The sequence below is a fragment of the Panicum virgatum genome, chromosome 3N (assembly GCF_016808335.1).
Source record: "Panicum virgatum strain AP13 chromosome 3N, P.virgatum_v5, whole genome shotgun sequence".
In the NCBI taxonomy this organism is placed as follows: domain Eukaryota; kingdom Viridiplantae; phylum Streptophyta; class Magnoliopsida; order Poales; family Poaceae; genus Panicum; species Panicum virgatum.
Genome location: NC_053147.1, coordinates 4653500 through 4669957, shown reverse-complemented (window position 1 = coordinate 4669957; position 16458 = coordinate 4653500). Strand labels below are relative to the sequence as shown.

The 16458-nt window shown below is 48.5% G+C and overlaps 2 protein-coding genes across 9 annotated transcripts; one reads left to right on the top strand and one right to left on the bottom strand.

Annotated features, from left to right (window-relative positions):
- The first annotated feature begins 3766 nt into the window (after positions 1 to 3766).
- Positions 3767 to 13599, top strand: LOC120663796 (pentatricopeptide repeat-containing protein At2g22410, mitochondrial-like). Of its 8 annotated transcripts, XM_039942709.1 has the most exons (4): positions 3768 to 5992; positions 6100 to 6285; positions 6397 to 6494; positions 13468 to 13512. In XM_039942709.1, exon 1 carries the CDS (start codon positions 3960 to 3962, stop codon positions 5916 to 5918), a length of 1959 nt encoding a protein of 652 aa, XP_039798643.1. In that variant the 5' UTR covers positions 3768 to 3959; the 3' UTR covers positions 5919 to 5992; positions 6100 to 6285; positions 6397 to 6494; positions 13468 to 13512. The 8 variants fall into 8 exon arrangements, with proteins under 8 accessions (XP_039798636.1, XP_039798638.1, XP_039798637.1 ...); XM_039942702.1 differs by lacking the exon at positions 6100 to 6285 and having other exon boundaries at positions 3767 to 5898; positions 13468 to 13599; XM_039942704.1 differs by lacking the exons at positions 6100 to 6285; positions 13468 to 13512 and adding an exon at positions 10545 to 11075 and having other exon boundaries at positions 3767 to 5898.
- On the bottom strand, positions 13158 to 15149 carry LOC120663798. Its single transcript, XM_039942711.1, has 2 exons — positions 14545 to 15149; positions 13158 to 13895 (listed from the first exon to the last, which is right to left on the bottom strand). Exons 1-2 carry the CDS (start codon positions 14851 to 14853, stop codon positions 13512 to 13514), a joined length of 693 nt encoding a protein of 230 aa, XP_039798645.1. The 5' UTR covers positions 14854 to 15149; the 3' UTR covers positions 13158 to 13511.
- Positions 15150 to 16458: the final 1309 nt, after the last annotated feature.

Below are 16458 nucleotides of genomic sequence, written 5' to 3'. Positions count from 1 at the left end.
ACTAATCTTTGAGGTTATGGCAAATCTCCCTGATTCAAAGAGCTCATCGTAGAATTTCTCATACATAGCCCTTGTATAAATTGTGTTAGCATGATTTTCTATTGGAATACCGACTCTCAGTTTGCGGGGTACCTGATAATGATCATAAGAAAAAATAAGCATGCATGCTTTTTAAGGCTACAAAACACTAGATTGATTTTTTTTTTGTGTGGAGATCACTGCTAATAAGACTGGTGGTTCCATCATTTTTAGGCATTACCTGGTTTGTGACAAATGACTCCTTTGATTCCTGGTCATTTCTATCACTTTGAAATTCATTGAACTTGGCAACAAATAGGTGCATTGGCGCGGCTCGCTGGATGAATCTTTTCAACATATGGTTGGCGCTCTCACTCCTCTGTGTGCTTGTCATTCCTGCACAAAAGATACCCATGAAGTATGGTTTTGCCCATTTTCTCGGTACTTGAATAGCCGCTTTAAGAACTTGTTCTTTGACAGCTTGTATTTTTTTCACCAGAGTATCCCATGTCCTTTCAAACTTGGTTATATCTATCTCATCAGTTACCAATTTGTTGAATTCATGCTTGAACCCTTTGTGCTTTGAGTACACCTTTCCTAGACTGTCCTTACCATTTTTCAGAACATGCCACCGGCACCATCTATGTCTTGTCTCTTTCATTGTTGATTTCATCGCCTTAGCCATTGCTGCGCATTGGTCTGGATGGCTTAGTGAAGGAAAACTTGGTTAGATTTGTATGTTTATTTAGTTTGAACAAAGGTATAAATGAATCGTGTCAGGCTATAGATGGATTATGGGTTTCATGCAAATAGAAGAATGATTAAGATTAAGCTGAAATGGACCAATTTACCATTTTTATTATTCAAGTGGTGTGTGCAGTGGTGCGAATGCATGAAGGGTGTTTCAGCCTGGTTTATCTGTTAACATGGTAATTGGTGCCTTGCCGCCCATTATGGAGATGAAATTGGCAAATGCCCACTAGAAGTCTGCTGTCTTCTCTGATGTTAGGAGCAACCCACCAAGAACGATAGATTGGAAGTGATTGTTAATGCCCATGAATAGACCAAATGGTAGGCTGTACAGGTTTGTGCGGTATGTGGTGTCAAAGGTTATGGCATCACCAAAACTAGAGTAGTCTATCCTATTCTTCCCTGTGCACCACAACATTGATTTTAGCCTTCCATCTTCGTCGAGTTGAAATCTGACCTCCAACCCTGGGTCAGTCTCCTTCATGGTGTCTTGGAGCTTCAGTGTTCTGTCTATGTCATCTCGCATGTTCTCCTGAGCCATCTTTGCACAAATTGATCTCACAGATTCCTTTCTCATCCCTGATCTTGAGCCCCCATCTGTTGCTCCTAATATATTGCATATTCTTCCAAGGCTGATGTTGTTCTCCCGTAACTTCTTTATGAGATCCTTTGTGCTAGGGTCTATATAGCTGTGAGATTTCCAATGCTTGTTCTCACCGTAAGCTTCTGTGAGGCGATGGTTGTGGGTGTCATTCACTCTGCTTATGTACCAGGAATGATCGCTTCGCCTGTGCAGTCTAATCATTGCCTTGCAATCTGTTCTAATCCATGCTGACCTCTTGTTCTTGTTGAGTCCCTGCAAGTCATATTTCATAGACAATTCAATGTATGTTATTTCCCACATATGACATTTTTCTTAGTGAGTATGAGTGCTAGGTTGAATATCAGTATCATGTTTACCTCGCATGAGCAAACAATATCTAGTTTTGTTTGGTACTTGCTGTCATTTTTCCTTCCTCTGCCAAATCGAACTCCAAACCCTTTTTCCCATGAGTAGAGGTTGTAGAAATCCCTCGCTTCTTCACGACTGTTAAATATTGTACCCTCATGTGGAAAGAAGATCGCTTCACCCGGTGACATGCTTGCACGGCGCAGGGCCTTTATCATTGCTGTTTCTTCTGCTGGAGCAATTCTGTAATCTGGCCCCTCCCTTCGCGCCCATCTGAATGCAAGATTAGAAAAATGAAACTAGGACCATGCTACTTAATTCAATTGGACTAACTTGGTGTTGATAATTGGTGTAGTGGCATGAGTGGGGAAATATAGGTGTTATTGTGATGGTGCCATTTACTATACTACAGCCGTATTCTTGCAAAATAGTATGCAATAATTCAGCACATTAGAGTATTATGGGTTCAATTGGCAGGCACTCTGTTGCACTCGAATTTACCAAGAATTATGCTTTGTTTGAGTGGGAAATATCATGCAGATGAGTTCCTTTTTTTGCTTCATAGAGTGTGGTGACGAATCTTACCTTTTTGGTCCTGTCGTTGGGGAGCTAGTGGAATTGGTAGGTGTTCCCGTCCTTGTACTGCAGTCCAGAGCTTGGCAATCGCCTTGCTGAACTTGGAGAGGGTCTTTCTCGGCAATCGCAGCAACAATGGTGACCTGTGCATCCCCTTGTTGCCAGGTAATGGTAGGTTCGCCGGCGGCCGGGATGAAGTCAGCGGCTATCCGCTTACTGCACTGCTGGTCTCTCGAAGTGCCCTGAGCTAGGCTGCTCTGAATTGGATCCATGGCGGATGAGGATGAACAAATCCTGATCTCTTTCTTGCGTATATGGTCTAGGATGCTTCCATTGGAAGCCAACCCCGGAGGCGGATGAGAGGGATGAACAAATCCCGATCTATTCTTGTCTATACGACGGCCTAGGATGCTTCATTGGAAGCCAACCCCGATGAACTGGATACGTGTGAATCGGGAATGAGTTATGTCAGTGCTGTGTTGATCGTTGCGTGAAAGCACACTGGCCACGCTGGCAAATTGATCTGGTTATCTTGTCCACGTTGGTTAATCGCCCAAACGGTAAACGAATCTCAGCGCAGATGTGGATAGTTCGATACCGTCCATCGAGGGTGGTACGTCCCGCCGGGCGGTACAAAATCCGCGTTGGGTATCGCCCATCGATGGGGCTGGCGGGCCGGTAGCAGGACGACGGCCGCGGACGGCCGGGAGATGTATCCGAACCTGGGGATATTTGTGCAAAAAAATCGAAGATCCAAGAGGCTATTTGTAAAATACCGAAGGTTATTTCAAAATATTCGGATCACGACTAATGATTCGAATATTTATATTTAATCCTCTATATTGTATGAAATGCCCTCTGGATTGGATCGCGACTATTAGAGTAACTCTAAAAAACTATATATATATATATATATATATATATATATATATATATATATCTCCTCATTATTAGGGATATTACCATCCACCAGTTTTTCTAAGTGGTTATCTAAATATACCCATTCTCTATTTCAAATTTCTCACTAGTCAAATATATATAATGAAAATAGCTTTCTAGAGTGTACATAATATACAAAAAATTGTTGGAGGGTGAAAAATGAAAATATATAAAAAATAATTTTTATACAAAAAATTAGGGATGCAAGTTGGTGACCTTAAGATACCCCCTCTAACTCTTTTTAGTTTAAAATTTTATACTAATTCTTTATTTTGGAGAATTAGTAAAAAAATTTAAACTAAAAAGAGTTAAGCAACATCTAAAGCTCATCAATTAAAACCTCTAAACAAAATTCTTCAAATAATAATTTAGAGAGTTTAAATTTAGAAAGACTCTAGATACTCCTAATCACGATCCGATATAGGGCAAGTTGTGAAATACAGATAGCTAAATACAAAATATTCGGATCACAACTATAATGCGATCCAAATCAGAGGTCTATTCGTAAATTCTCGGGGGTGCTTTTGTACATATTCTACGCCGGCGATATGGCAGGTGGCAGCCGTCTGGCCGCTGGCGGGGTGCCGCCGCCGTTCTCCGGTAGCGCAGCCCATCCTTCTCTTCTCGCGTTCCGAACTCGGTCACGGGGGCTAGACGGCTAGTAATTCGCACGGCCAATCAAATCTCGGAGGGCGCGCGCGCGCGCGGGCTTGGCGCTCCAACGAGGATGCCGCCGCCGCCGCGGCCCTTCCCTGCCCCAGCGGCGACGGCGCCTCCTCCGCGGCCGGCGTGGAACACGAACCGCAACCTGGTGGTGACCCACCCGCTGCTCTCCCTCCTCGAGCGCTGCTCGTCCTTCCGGCGCCTCCTCCAACTCCAGGCGCTGCTCACCGTCTCCGGCCTCGCCGCGCACCGCTTCCCGGCCTCCCGCCTCCTCGCCTTCTGCGCGCTCTCCGACCCGCCGCGCCCCGCCCACGCCGCCGCCGTCCTCGCCCAGTGCGCCGAGGGCCCCAACGCCTATATGCTCGCCACCATGATGCGCGGCTTCCTCCGCGCCGGCCTCCCTGCCCGCGCGCTCGACCTCTTCCGCCGCGTGCTCCGCGACCGCCTCCCCGCCGACGCGCGCACCTTCGTCTTCGCCATCAAAGCAGCAGCAGCCGCCGCCTTGTCCCCCGGTGAAGCTGTCCACTGCGTCGCCCTCAAGCGAGGGTTCCTCAGCCAGAGCGTGCTCGTGGGCAACGCGCTCGTCCACTTGTACGCCAGCAGCATGTCGTTTCGGGACGCGCGGAATGTGTTCAACGAAATGCCCGACCGGGACGTCGTATCGTGGACAACGCTGGTGGACGGATACGCGCGCGGTGGGATGCCCGACGAGGCATGGCGGGTGTTCTGCAGGATGGTGGTATCGGAGGGCATGTGGCCTAACGGGGTGACACTGGTCGCCGCAGCCTCGGCAGTTGGGCAGATGGGGCTACTGGCTCTGGGGAGGACGGTGCATCGTTGTGTTGCTGGGAGTGGTGTTGGTACGAGCGTTAACTTGGAGAATGCGCTGGTTGATATGTTTGGGAAGTGTGGGTGTTTGGCCTCTGCAAAGGAAGTATTTGAGGGAATGGTGGTCAAGGATGTGTACTCCTGGACGAGCATGATCAGTGCATATGCTAAGTGTGGTGATTTGGAGAGTGCAGTGCAGCTGTTCGACGAAATGCCTATGAGGAACACGGTTTCTTGGAGTTGCATGATTGCTGCTTACTCACAGGCGAATCGACCGGACGAAGCAATGAGGATGTTCAACGACATGATTGCAGCAGGAATGGAACCGATTGATGCCACTCTTGTGAGTGTTGTGTCGGCATGTGCTCAGTTGGGTTGCTTGGATCTTGGTAGTTGGCTATATGAGACTTACATTGTCACTCATAAGGTTAGGCTTACAGTGAATCTAGGTAATGCATTCATCAATATGTTTGCAAAATGCGGAGATGTGGGTGCAGCATCAAGATTATTTGACTACATGGAAGAGAGGAATTCAGTAAGTTGGAACTCGGTGATCATGGCCCATGCCTCGCATGGTCAGTCTGAAGAAGCTCTTCATCTCTTTCAGCAGTTGAAAGGAACTAGTATTTTGCCTGATGAGATCACATATATTGGGGTACTTTCTGCGTGCAGTCATAGTGGTTCAGTTTCTGAAGGGCAGCGCCATTTCAAAGAAATGAAGGTGGTTTATGGGATTGAACCCAGGGCTGAACATTATGCTTGCATGATCGATCTTTTGGGTAAAGTTGGGCTTGTAGAAGAGGCATTTGAAGTTGCAAGAAGTATGCCAATTGGAGCTGATGTGGCTGGTTGGGGTGCTCTTTTAAACGCATGCAGAATGCATGGTAAAGTTGAGATTGGTGAATGTGCTGCAGCTAAGCTTGCTGAGCTAGATCCTTTTGACAGTGGAATCTATGTACTTATGAGCCAAATATATGCAAGTGAAAGCAAATGGGACCAGGTGAAGATGCTGAGGACAGTGATGAGAGATAGAGGTGTAAAGAAGAATCCTGGATGTAGTTCTATCGAAGTGGATGGAAAGTTTCATGAGTTTCTGGCTGCAGATGTTTCACATGTCCACTCAGAAGATATATATGCTGCATTGAAGAATGTTTATATTCATTTAAAAGCAGAAGGTTATATTCCTCCTACTTGATGTGTCTGCTGAGACTTCGCCCCCCTGTTCATTCACCTCATAATTGGCTTTGACTGTAGAAAGAAAAGGAGAAGGTAGAAGCATACATGATTTTATATATTTGATGCTCAGTTTACTGATGAACATATTTTCTTTGACATTGTATTGTTTTGCACTTGGTTCATGCATTATGGCCTGAAAGTCAGATGAGTTCATACTGTTAAGCTTTAAAATGAGCAGAGTATACGGGTCCACAAAGCAGAGTAATACATATCTGATGGACAATCACTATTACTGTTACATAAAGAGATTTCAGTCAGATAAACAGATTGTGTGCTTTTAATGAACTCAACTGAAATCTGACTGTTCTTTCTCATCAATTAACTGTGTAAGTCCTCTTGTGGCTTTGTTTTATGTTTGTATCCATAAATTATTTAATTAATATGTTTTTATCATGTAAATGCATTAGTTATGTACTTATGTTACGATTTGACTATAGGTGAATTGCATGCTGTGGAGCTTTTCTTAGGTGGAGTGTCTCCCTTTCAGATGGCCTAGTTGCGGAATCAGCAGAAGGCCTTCGTATATATGATTCAGGTATGATGCATAAGAGTTTCTTCTGCCTAAATCAATCTGTGAAGTCATACAAATGATGGTAGTATGGTGCTATATGTCCACTTTTCGAAATTTATCACAGTATGCCCCAAATGCCTCCACTGGAATTCTGAGATGCATATTCTAGTTACCACTGGAGTAGAAAACATATAGTTTTGTCTAGAAGGCACGCCTTGTTGCCTTAAAAAAAACTACCAGCTCTAATGGAGTTATTTAATTTAATATCTTCTATACTCCCTGGACAAATGGAAATATGAAATTACCAGACAATTAGCACAGATCCTAATCCAAGATACATTCATCTGTATTAGAGATATATTGTTGTATTTCCTTGTATTGAGATATACAAAGAAAGACCAGCGTCCAGAGTGCCCTTGACATAACGCAAAATCCGCTTGACGAGTGCAAGATGTGGTTCCCCCTGATCCGCGCACTGATGCATGGAACGAGGCCGACTGTGCCGTCCGCAGCTGGCTCTATGGCTCCGTCACCGAGGACATCCTCGACTTCACCATGGCCGCCAACCAGACAGCACGGGACCTTTGGGTCGCCATCTCCAACCACTTCCAGACGAACAAAGCTCCTCGTGCCATCTTCTTGAGTCATGCGTTCCACGCAATAACTCAAGGGGATATGTCTGTCCACGAGTATGCCCAAGCCCTCAAGAAGGCCGCTGATGCTCTTCGCGACGTCGACAAGCCTGTTGCCGATTCTGAGATGGTTCTCGCCCTTCTCGCTGGGTCTGATTCTCGCTACAGCACCACTGGAGAGATCATCGCAGGAGACGCGACCATGACCTTCTCCAGGGCTGTAGATCGGCTTGCCCTCCAGGAGCTCCGCCTAGCAAATCAGTCAAAGGTGGCTGCCTCCTCCGCCATGATCGCCTCCTCCTCGGCTGGATGCGGCTCCTCCTGCCAATCTGCATCATCTTCGACCTCCGTCACATGGCAGCAGCAGCGCCCTCCTCAGCAGCAGCAGCAGCGCCCACCTCAGCAGGGCGGTCAGCAGCAACAGCGTCGCAGGAGGGGCAGACGCTCCAACGGTGGCCAGCAGCAGCAGCAGCAGTCGCCTCGCACACCTAACCCTAGCGGTCCTTGGGTCTGCATCAACTCATGGGCTGCTTTCCAGGGTGCGCAAGGTAGCAGCAATGGCGCACAATTCCAGCGCGGCGGTCAAGGCATTTTGGGCGCCCCTCCTCAGGCTCACGCGGCGACCACCTCCCCACAGGCGCCAACTCAGTCCCCTTCGTGGGATCAGGCTGGCCTGATCGCTGCCCTCCAGCAGATGGTGCTCGAAGGCAATGCATGGGTGATGGATACTGGAGCTTCTACTCACATGCACTCCTCGGAAGGTATACTTCTCTCTCGCCTCCCAGCTGCTTCCTCTTCGATTACCGTAGGCAATGGTGCACATATCCCTGTCACGTCCCGAGGTTCTTCCGTTCTAGCCACAGATACGTCTAGATTCATTCTGAACAACGTGCTTATCGTTCCATCCATTATTCGCAACTTACTTTCTGTTCGCCAATTCACTCGCGATAATCGTTGTTCCATTGAATTTGACGCATCTGGTTTTTCTGTTAAGGACATCCGGACAGGACGAGTGATCCTTCGCTGCGATAGTACCGGCGACCTCTACACCATCCCATCAGTCGCCCCCGCAGCCACAAAAGCCATGCTTGCCGCCTCTTCATCCTTGTGGCATCGTCGCCTTGGTCATTCTGGTCCAGCAGTCTTAGCTACTTTAAAACAGAACAATTTAGTTTCATGTAATAAAGTAGATCGCTCGCTTTGTCATGCATGTCAGCTTGGCAAGCACGCGCGTGTTTCGTTTGCTACTTCTACTTCTCAAACTACTTCACCTTTTCAGATAGTTCACTGTGATGTCTGGACCTCACCGTTTGCTAGTATTTCTGGTTGTTCCTACTAGGTTTTGTTGGATGATTTTTTGCACTATTGTTGGACGTTCCCGCTTAAGCACAAATCCGATGTACATCAGCATATCGTTGATTTTATTGCTTATGCTTGCACTCAGTTCAGCCTTCCCGTTAAGTGTTTTCAAGCCGATAACGGGACTGAGTTTGTTAACCACGCCATGCACACCACCCTGTGCGCAAATGGTGTTATCTTTCACCTCTCATGCCCTTACACCTCTCCACAGAATAGCAAGGCCGAACGCATCCTTCGAACTCTTAACAATTCAGTGCGAACCCTCCTCATCCATGCCTCTATGCCGCCCAAGTATTGGGCTGAGGCGCTAGCAGCAGCCACCTATCTGCTTAACCGGCGCCCCTCCTCCTCCATTAGTAACGTGATTCCCTATTTTCGCCTATATAATGCTTATTCTGGGCGAGTGTGGTTTCGTGCCCCCGTCCGGTTCTTCGGCGTCTTCTTCTACGGGCGGGACGGATTCCAGCCCACTTCCTGCGCCAGCAACGGCAGCTGATCCACCTGCACCTCCTGGAGCGCCTAGTGCTTCTTCTGGGATGCCTGGAGCGTCTGGTGCTGCTGTTCCTGCTCCTGGAGCGCCTCCTGGTGGTGCTGTACCTAGCGGGCGCTTCGGTCAAGTCTACACTCGCCGACCAGCTGCTGCTCCAACTACTACATCTGTTCCTGGACGCTTCGGTCAAGTGTACAGCCGCCGACCAGCTGCTGCTACGGTGCCATCTTCGCAGCCTGGTCGCCCTCTTTGCGAGCTCCCTCTACCGCAGCTGCAGGGCCACTACCTAGGCCCTCTTCCGGCGCGGTCTTCAGAAGCTCCTCCTAGAGAGCTTCCTCCACTTGAGCCTCCCGACGTCCGATGAGTGGTTCTCCTCCACCGCCGGTCCTTCGCCGCATTACTCGACTCCAGTCTGGTACAATTCAGCCAGTTAGTTACAAGAATTTGTTTGCTGATCATGTTGTTGCTTCTCCCGTTCCGGCCAATTACCGTAGTGCACTTGCGGATCCTAATTGGCGAGCAGCTATGGCAGATGAGTTTCAGGTTCTGGTTGATAATGGTACTTGGCGCCTTGTTCCTCAACCTCCTGGAGCTAATGTGGTTACTGGCAATTAGATTTTCAAGCATAAATTTCATTCAGATGGTTCTCTTGCACGTCATAAAACTAGATGGGTTGTCCGTGGATTTTCTCAGCAGCGTGCATAGATTATGATGAGACTTTCAGTCCTATGGTCAAGCCTGCCACCATTCGTACTGTTCTTAGCCTTGCTGTATCTCGTCATTGGCCTATTCGTCAGCTCGATGTGAAGAATGCCTTTCTGCATGGACATCTAGATGAGACAGTGTACTGCCAGCAGCCTCCTGGTTTTGCTGATCCTTCACATCCAGATTATGTTTGTCTTCTGTAGAAGTCGCTTTATGGGTTGAAGCAGGCTCCTCGGGCATGGTACCAGCGATACGCTACATATATTCGTCAGTTGGGGTTTGTTCCGTCAGTCTCCGACACTTCCTTGTTTGTTTACAAGGATGGCGCCAGCACTGCTTACATGCTTCTCTATGTCGATGACATTGTTCTCACTGCTTCGTCGACAGATTTGCTTCTCTCCATTATTGGTCGCCTTCATGTAGATTTTGCTATGACTGATCTGGGTGATCTACATCACTTTCTTAGGATTTTTGTCACCCGTACTTCAGAGGGTTTATTCTTGTCCCAGCGACAGTACGTCTCGGATCTGCTACAGCGCGCCGGTATGAGCGAGTGTCACTCTACCTTGACGCCAGTTGATAGCAAGCCCAAGCTGTCTGCTACAGATGGTCCTCCGGTTACGGATCCTTCAGAGTACATGAGTATTGTTGGTGCACTGCAGTATCATACTTTGACTCGTCCTGATTTGGCCTATGCTGTTCAGCAAGTCTGCTTGTTTATGCATGATCCGAGGGAACCACATCTTGCACTCGTCAAGCGGATTTTGCGTTATGTCAAGGGCACTCTGGACGCTGGTCTTTCTTTGGGAGTTGGCTCTGTCGACACACTCACCACATATTCTAATGCTGATTGGGCTAGATGTCCTGATTCCCAACGATCCACCTCAGGCTACTGTGTATATCTTGGAGATAATCTGGTGTCTTGGTCATCTAAACGCCAGACTAGAGTTTCTCGTTCCAGTGCTGAGGCTGAGTACCGGGCAGTGGCGCACGTTGTTGCTGAGTGTTGTTGGCTCCGACAGTTGCTTCAGGAGCTTCATGTTCCCCTCGCCAAGGCTACCGTTGTTTATTGCGACAACGTTAGTGATGTATATATGACTTCTAATCCCGTTCATCATCGTCGCACAAAGCACATAGAGATTGATATTCATTTTGTTCGCGAGAAGGTGGCTTTGGGTGAGATTCGGGTCTTGCATGTCCCGTCTTCTCATCAGTATGCTGACATCATGACTAAAGGACTTCCTGTCCAGTTGTACACTGATTTTAGGACTAGTCTTGGTTTTCGTTTAGCTCCACCTACGACTACGGGCGGGCATTAGAGATATATTGTTGTATTTCCTTGTATTGAATTTACTTATACTCCAAGCCATACGGCAATATATAATAGAGGTCACCCTCTCCTTTGCGTGTGTGGTGTTTCCCAATTCTCTACAATCTGAACGTATATGTTTTGTGCCCATTCAATACATGCAATATGGCATATCTAAAGTCTAGGATCGCAAAACAAACTCAAATAATCCTTTTATAAATCTAGAAACCAGAGCTGTGTTTTGCTGTGCCTTAACTCATCTTACGTCGTCAGCACATGGCTGTCGTGTAGACCGCAGAATTAGGCCGTGTTTAGTTCCACGCGGAAAAAAATTTACGTTGTAATCTTGTTAATTTGAAGTACTAAATGAAGTCTATTTATAATTTTTTTTCACAGATGGGTTGTAAATCGCGAGACGAATCTAATGATGCTAATTAATCCATGATTAATCAATAATTAACGGATGGTTATTGTAGCATCACTGTTACAAATCATGGATTAAGTAGGCTCATTAAATTAGTCTCGCGATTTATAGTCTATTCATGTAAAAAGTTTTGTAAATAGATTTCATTTAGTACTCCATACATGTATCGAAACATTCGATGTGATGTTTTTTTTGCGTTTACGGAGTTTATGGGGTGTGATGTAAACAGGACCTTAGACTCACAGTACTGTGCTGACTGAGGATTGATGCTGACCCTGTCTCCAAGCATGCATCAGAGTCATGCCTTCGTCTTCCCTGAGACTTTGACCATTAGATGCATGAACAATCCTATAGCGGTATAGTTAGGCCCTGTTTAGTCCAGCGCAAAAAAATTTTCGTTGGAATCTTATTAATTTGAAGTACTAAATGAAGTTTATTTATAAAAATTTTTGCACAGATGAGTTGTAAATCGCGAGACGAATCTAATGATGCTAATTAATTCATGATTAATCAATAATTAGCGGATGGTTACTGCAGCATCACTGTTGCAAATCATGGATTAAGTAGGCTCATTAGATTCGTCTCGCAATTTACAGCCCATCTATAAAAAAGTTTTATAAATAAATTTCATTTAGTACTCCATACATGAGTCCAAACATTCGATGCGACGGTTTTTTTGCGTTTACGGGTTTATGGAGTGGGAACTAAACAAGTGCTTAGTTATGGTAGGGTAAGTTTATTCCAGCAATAAATGCATAACTAATAAGCTGTTCGCTCTGTGTGCTATAATACCAACTGTACTATAAGATTGTAGTACCACTTGAAGGCCTATCCAAATTCATCGTAGATGGGCAACTGAGAAACCACCTAACTTTCGTGGCGACCGGCAGCCTAATATGGCATAAACGCCAACCTAATTGAATGCCACCTTTGCGGTGATTCATACATATCCATCGGGCACACCGTGGCGCCACATGCCACTGTTTGTCATAGTATCGACAGTCAATTGGTGCATTTACATGTCACTGTGGTCAGTTCAACTCGGACATGCTCACTGTTGTCACTATGTCTTCTGTTGTGTAAGGGACCACAAATCTAGTGAAAATGATGCAGGTTAGGGCAAAATAAAGTGTGCAAATTTTTTTAGAAATTCTTGAAAGCTTGTAAGGTATATATTTGCTAGGCAAATAAAGGCAAGTTCCATGCAAAATTCTAGGTACAGATTACAGGAACAAACTCAATTCAGAAGAAGATTAAAAAAAAACCATGCATCGCACACATTGCCATGCATTTGCAGTGTCAATCAGGCATCCAGTAGAAGATCAGCATGGGGAGTTGTTTCTTTCTGCACTTCCTGCTGGTTGCTGGCTGCTGGCAGTTGTAGTGAGTGGTGCTCAGCAGTAGCTAGCTTTGCTTTGCAGCTTGCACTTGCATCCATGGCCATGATCCTAGGATGATCCCTCATCCCTTCCTCTGACCACCAGCACTCAGGCACCTGTAGCACCACTCAGGCGCTTATTCACTCCAGCCAGCACCTAAACCCATCTGTTTTGGGCATAGGAGACGGGGGAAGGGAATAGAACTTACGTACGCGCGTGCTCATTTGCTCGACCACGGATCTATCCAGGCATTCATACCATGCCCGCGCGCGCGGCCAAATCTACCGCCTCCTCCCAAACAGTTTTACGCTAGCTCTCTCGAGCGGTGCTGGCAGTCAAGGCCGCCAGCCTTCTTCAATGGGGATTGGTGAGGAAGCGAGCGCAAGGCGTGCAAAAGGACGACACATTCACTGTCTGATTGCCGCCTCAGTTTCATTGAAGCTTGCTGTTGCAGCAGCAGTGCGTGCAGAAGCTAGCTAACAGTGTGTGTACTGACTGTGACTGACGCGTGTAGTCTCTTGCTAGCGAGCTGCTACCACATCGATCTGTCGACATTACTATTAATTGACTGACTGCTCGGCACATTTACATGGGTTTTTACTTGCACCTGGCATGGCATCTCATCGTTTTATGCTTAACATGATTAGCATGCAGCTTATATTAGCCAGTCATGCCCAGGTACTAACCCATGCACACCAGTGCTACTCTACTAGGGTTTTGCTTTCTACGACCATCTGCTGCGCCTAGTGGAGGAGGCTCAGGGTCTCCAGCGGCTTGATGGCGGCGTCGAGCCTCTGGTGCGCCGCCGCCGGGCGCGGGGTGGCTGGCGCCAGTGGCTGCACGAACTTGCAGTTGGGGCAGGAGGGGAAGGACTTGCAGAGCATGACGAGGAGGTGGCAGTTGGCGCACGGCACGGCCACCATGTTGTTGCCTCCGGAGCTCACGGCGCCGCCGGCGGGCCTCTTGGTCGGCTCGGCGTCCTCGTCGGGAGCAGCGGCGACGACGCCGGCGCCGGTGTCGACGGTGGCGGCCGTGGAGATGTTGAGGTCCAGGTTCACGCTCTGCTCCCGCGGCCTGACCCAGCTCTTCCTCAGCGTCTTCCTGTCGAGGTAATACATCCGCCCCGACTGCACGCGCAAAAAGAAAGAGAAATTCACATCAATCGTACGAAGCTAGCATCAAAAGGCATATATACAAGTATATATACAATGATGAGGCAATCATGGCAGCACCATTCATTCATGCATCCATCCATACATCCATTCAATCAATCCATATTTTTGGACCATGAACTCTCGAGTTTCAGAAAATGGTAGCGGCAGCTAGCTGCCACAGGGGCACGCACGTTGCATGCGTTGCCGCCACTGGCCATGTGGGTGCAGTTGCGCAGCTAGCTAGTTGCCCTCTTCAGCTCGACGCCTCGACGTCGAGTCGGTTTTCACGTACACGCCACGGCGGCGGCAGCCGGCAGGACACTTCTTCTAGGAATAGGAATAGGAGTACTAGTATGTATATGTACCGCGCGCTAGCGCTACCAATTATATTGGCCTTTTCTACTAATTAGAATACGGATCATTAGCTTTGGCCACCGACACGTGCCATGTTTTTTTAGAGAGATCACTGTAGTTTAATTTTATTTGGTAGCTATATAATGGGAGTCATGGACTATGGATGCAACGAAAGAGGTAGCATATGGTATGTGCGATGCAACTGGAGAAAAATAAAAACATGGCCGCCGTAGAGAGGGGGAGACGGGGAGTTGTAGCGATCACTCACTTGGAGGTCGAGGCACTGCTCCCAGTCGAGGGGCAGCGGGTCGTTGAGCTGCAGCTCCAGGCTCGCCGGCGGGTGCTGGGGCTCCTCCCAGGCGGCGCCGGCGGCGTGGTGCTTCCTCTTCTTCCTGGAGGTGCCGTCGGACTCGGACGACGAGCTCCTGGTGGCCGGAGCGGGGGCGAAGGCCGGCCACGCCGCCGGGGCGAGCGACAGCTCCGGCTGCAGCTCCATCCTCTTCCTCAGGCTCAGGGGGCTGTCGGTTGTTTCCTGGTGGTGGTGGAACTTCTTCACCCGGAGGAACTCGGTGGTCATGATCGTGGCCTGCTGGCTGATGCTGGCCGACGGCAGCGCCACCACACCGCTCTATTTATACGCGGCTAGCTCAGGAAGAGCAAGGGGCGAGTGAGCGATCGAGAGGGAGAGCTGGTAGCTGCTGCTGTTGCTGCCTGGTGGTTTTGATTGATGGGGTCATGCTCAGCTGACGGAGCTCATGCAGGGGAGGCGAGGGTTCTTGAATGGCCTTCATCCAACCCAGCCCGCATTAACGTGAGGGGAGGGGAGAGCAGGGCAGGCCGGGCATTGAAGGTGGCAAGTAGAGCTAGAGTGACCTTAAATGACGCAAATCCCTCCACCTCCTCCCTCGCCCCATTTAATAAGGGAGGAGGGCCTTGCCTTGCTCTACATCTACATGCCCGGACTGTACAGTGCACGTCATAACGCCGCAGCGCAGCCCAGCCCGGCCCAGGAGAGCAGCCACACAATCTAGCCGTGCCTTGTAAGAGAAGCCGCTGCGGTGTAGGCTGGCCGGTAGGATTTGAAGAGGATCGGCAGCAGCAGCTGGAGCAGCTGCTGCCTGAGCTGGCCTGGCCTGGGGGCAACAGCGGCTGCTGTAACTTGAGGTGATGTTGGTGGTTCGCCTGTTCAGAAGTTGGGCAGGGAGGTGTAACTGACCCCGCCGGTTCGGCAGTCAGTGCAAGGAGTTGAAGTTGAACCGGAGTTAAGGGGAGGGAGGGACGGTGTATGTAGCAGCGGACCTTCTTGCAGATCCACTGATGAAAATAGATCACTAGCACCATGATCTTGAACGAATTCAGATGAACGCACACTTGGAAGGCACATGTTAATTGTTATGCATCCATCATCTGCTTAATTATAACTCACGCCCCACAATGGTATTTGCGGCCGCCGTTCAGTCCACACAACAGATTGCAACAAGCACACTCTCTCTGCAGAGGCGAGGCCGCTAGGAAACAACAGTGCACGGAATTTAGTGCACGTACACAGCAAGCTAGGCGGCGGCCAGCTCCCGTCCAATGGGGGAACCAGAAACCGGTGGTGCACGTTCAACGGTTGGAGCTAGCTGCAGTGCTTCCAAGGCCATCTACGGCAACACAGTGCCTCTACTGCCGCCGCTGCTGATAGTGTACACTAATCCAACAGCAGATCGAGCAGCACGCGCAGACCGGCCGGCCGGGGCGTAGTAAGTGATGGCGATGCGTGTGATCTTGTACAAGATAGTATAGGAGTAGATGGAACCGGCCAGCAGCAGCTCCATAGACCGTTGGTAGATTCATGGCCATGGCCATGGAGGCATATTCATGGAAGCCACACGCACGCACGCACACCCCCCGCTGGAGGAGAGTGAAGAAGGAAACCCACAAGGCATGCACCAGCAGGGCAGAGCGTGCCGTCCGCTGTGTCATATTAAATCGGCCATCCTTGTACCCTCTGACCACCATCATACTTGCATACCTACGCCATTAACTCCGCCGTAATCATGAACTGCTTCCTTGTGCTTGTGGGTGCGCATTCACGCCTTCTATTTATTCATCCGTTTCCACCACCCCCAGCTGATGAGAGCTCCCATTTCTTCTTCAACCTTTTTTTTTTAGCAGATTTCTTCTTCAACCTTGATGA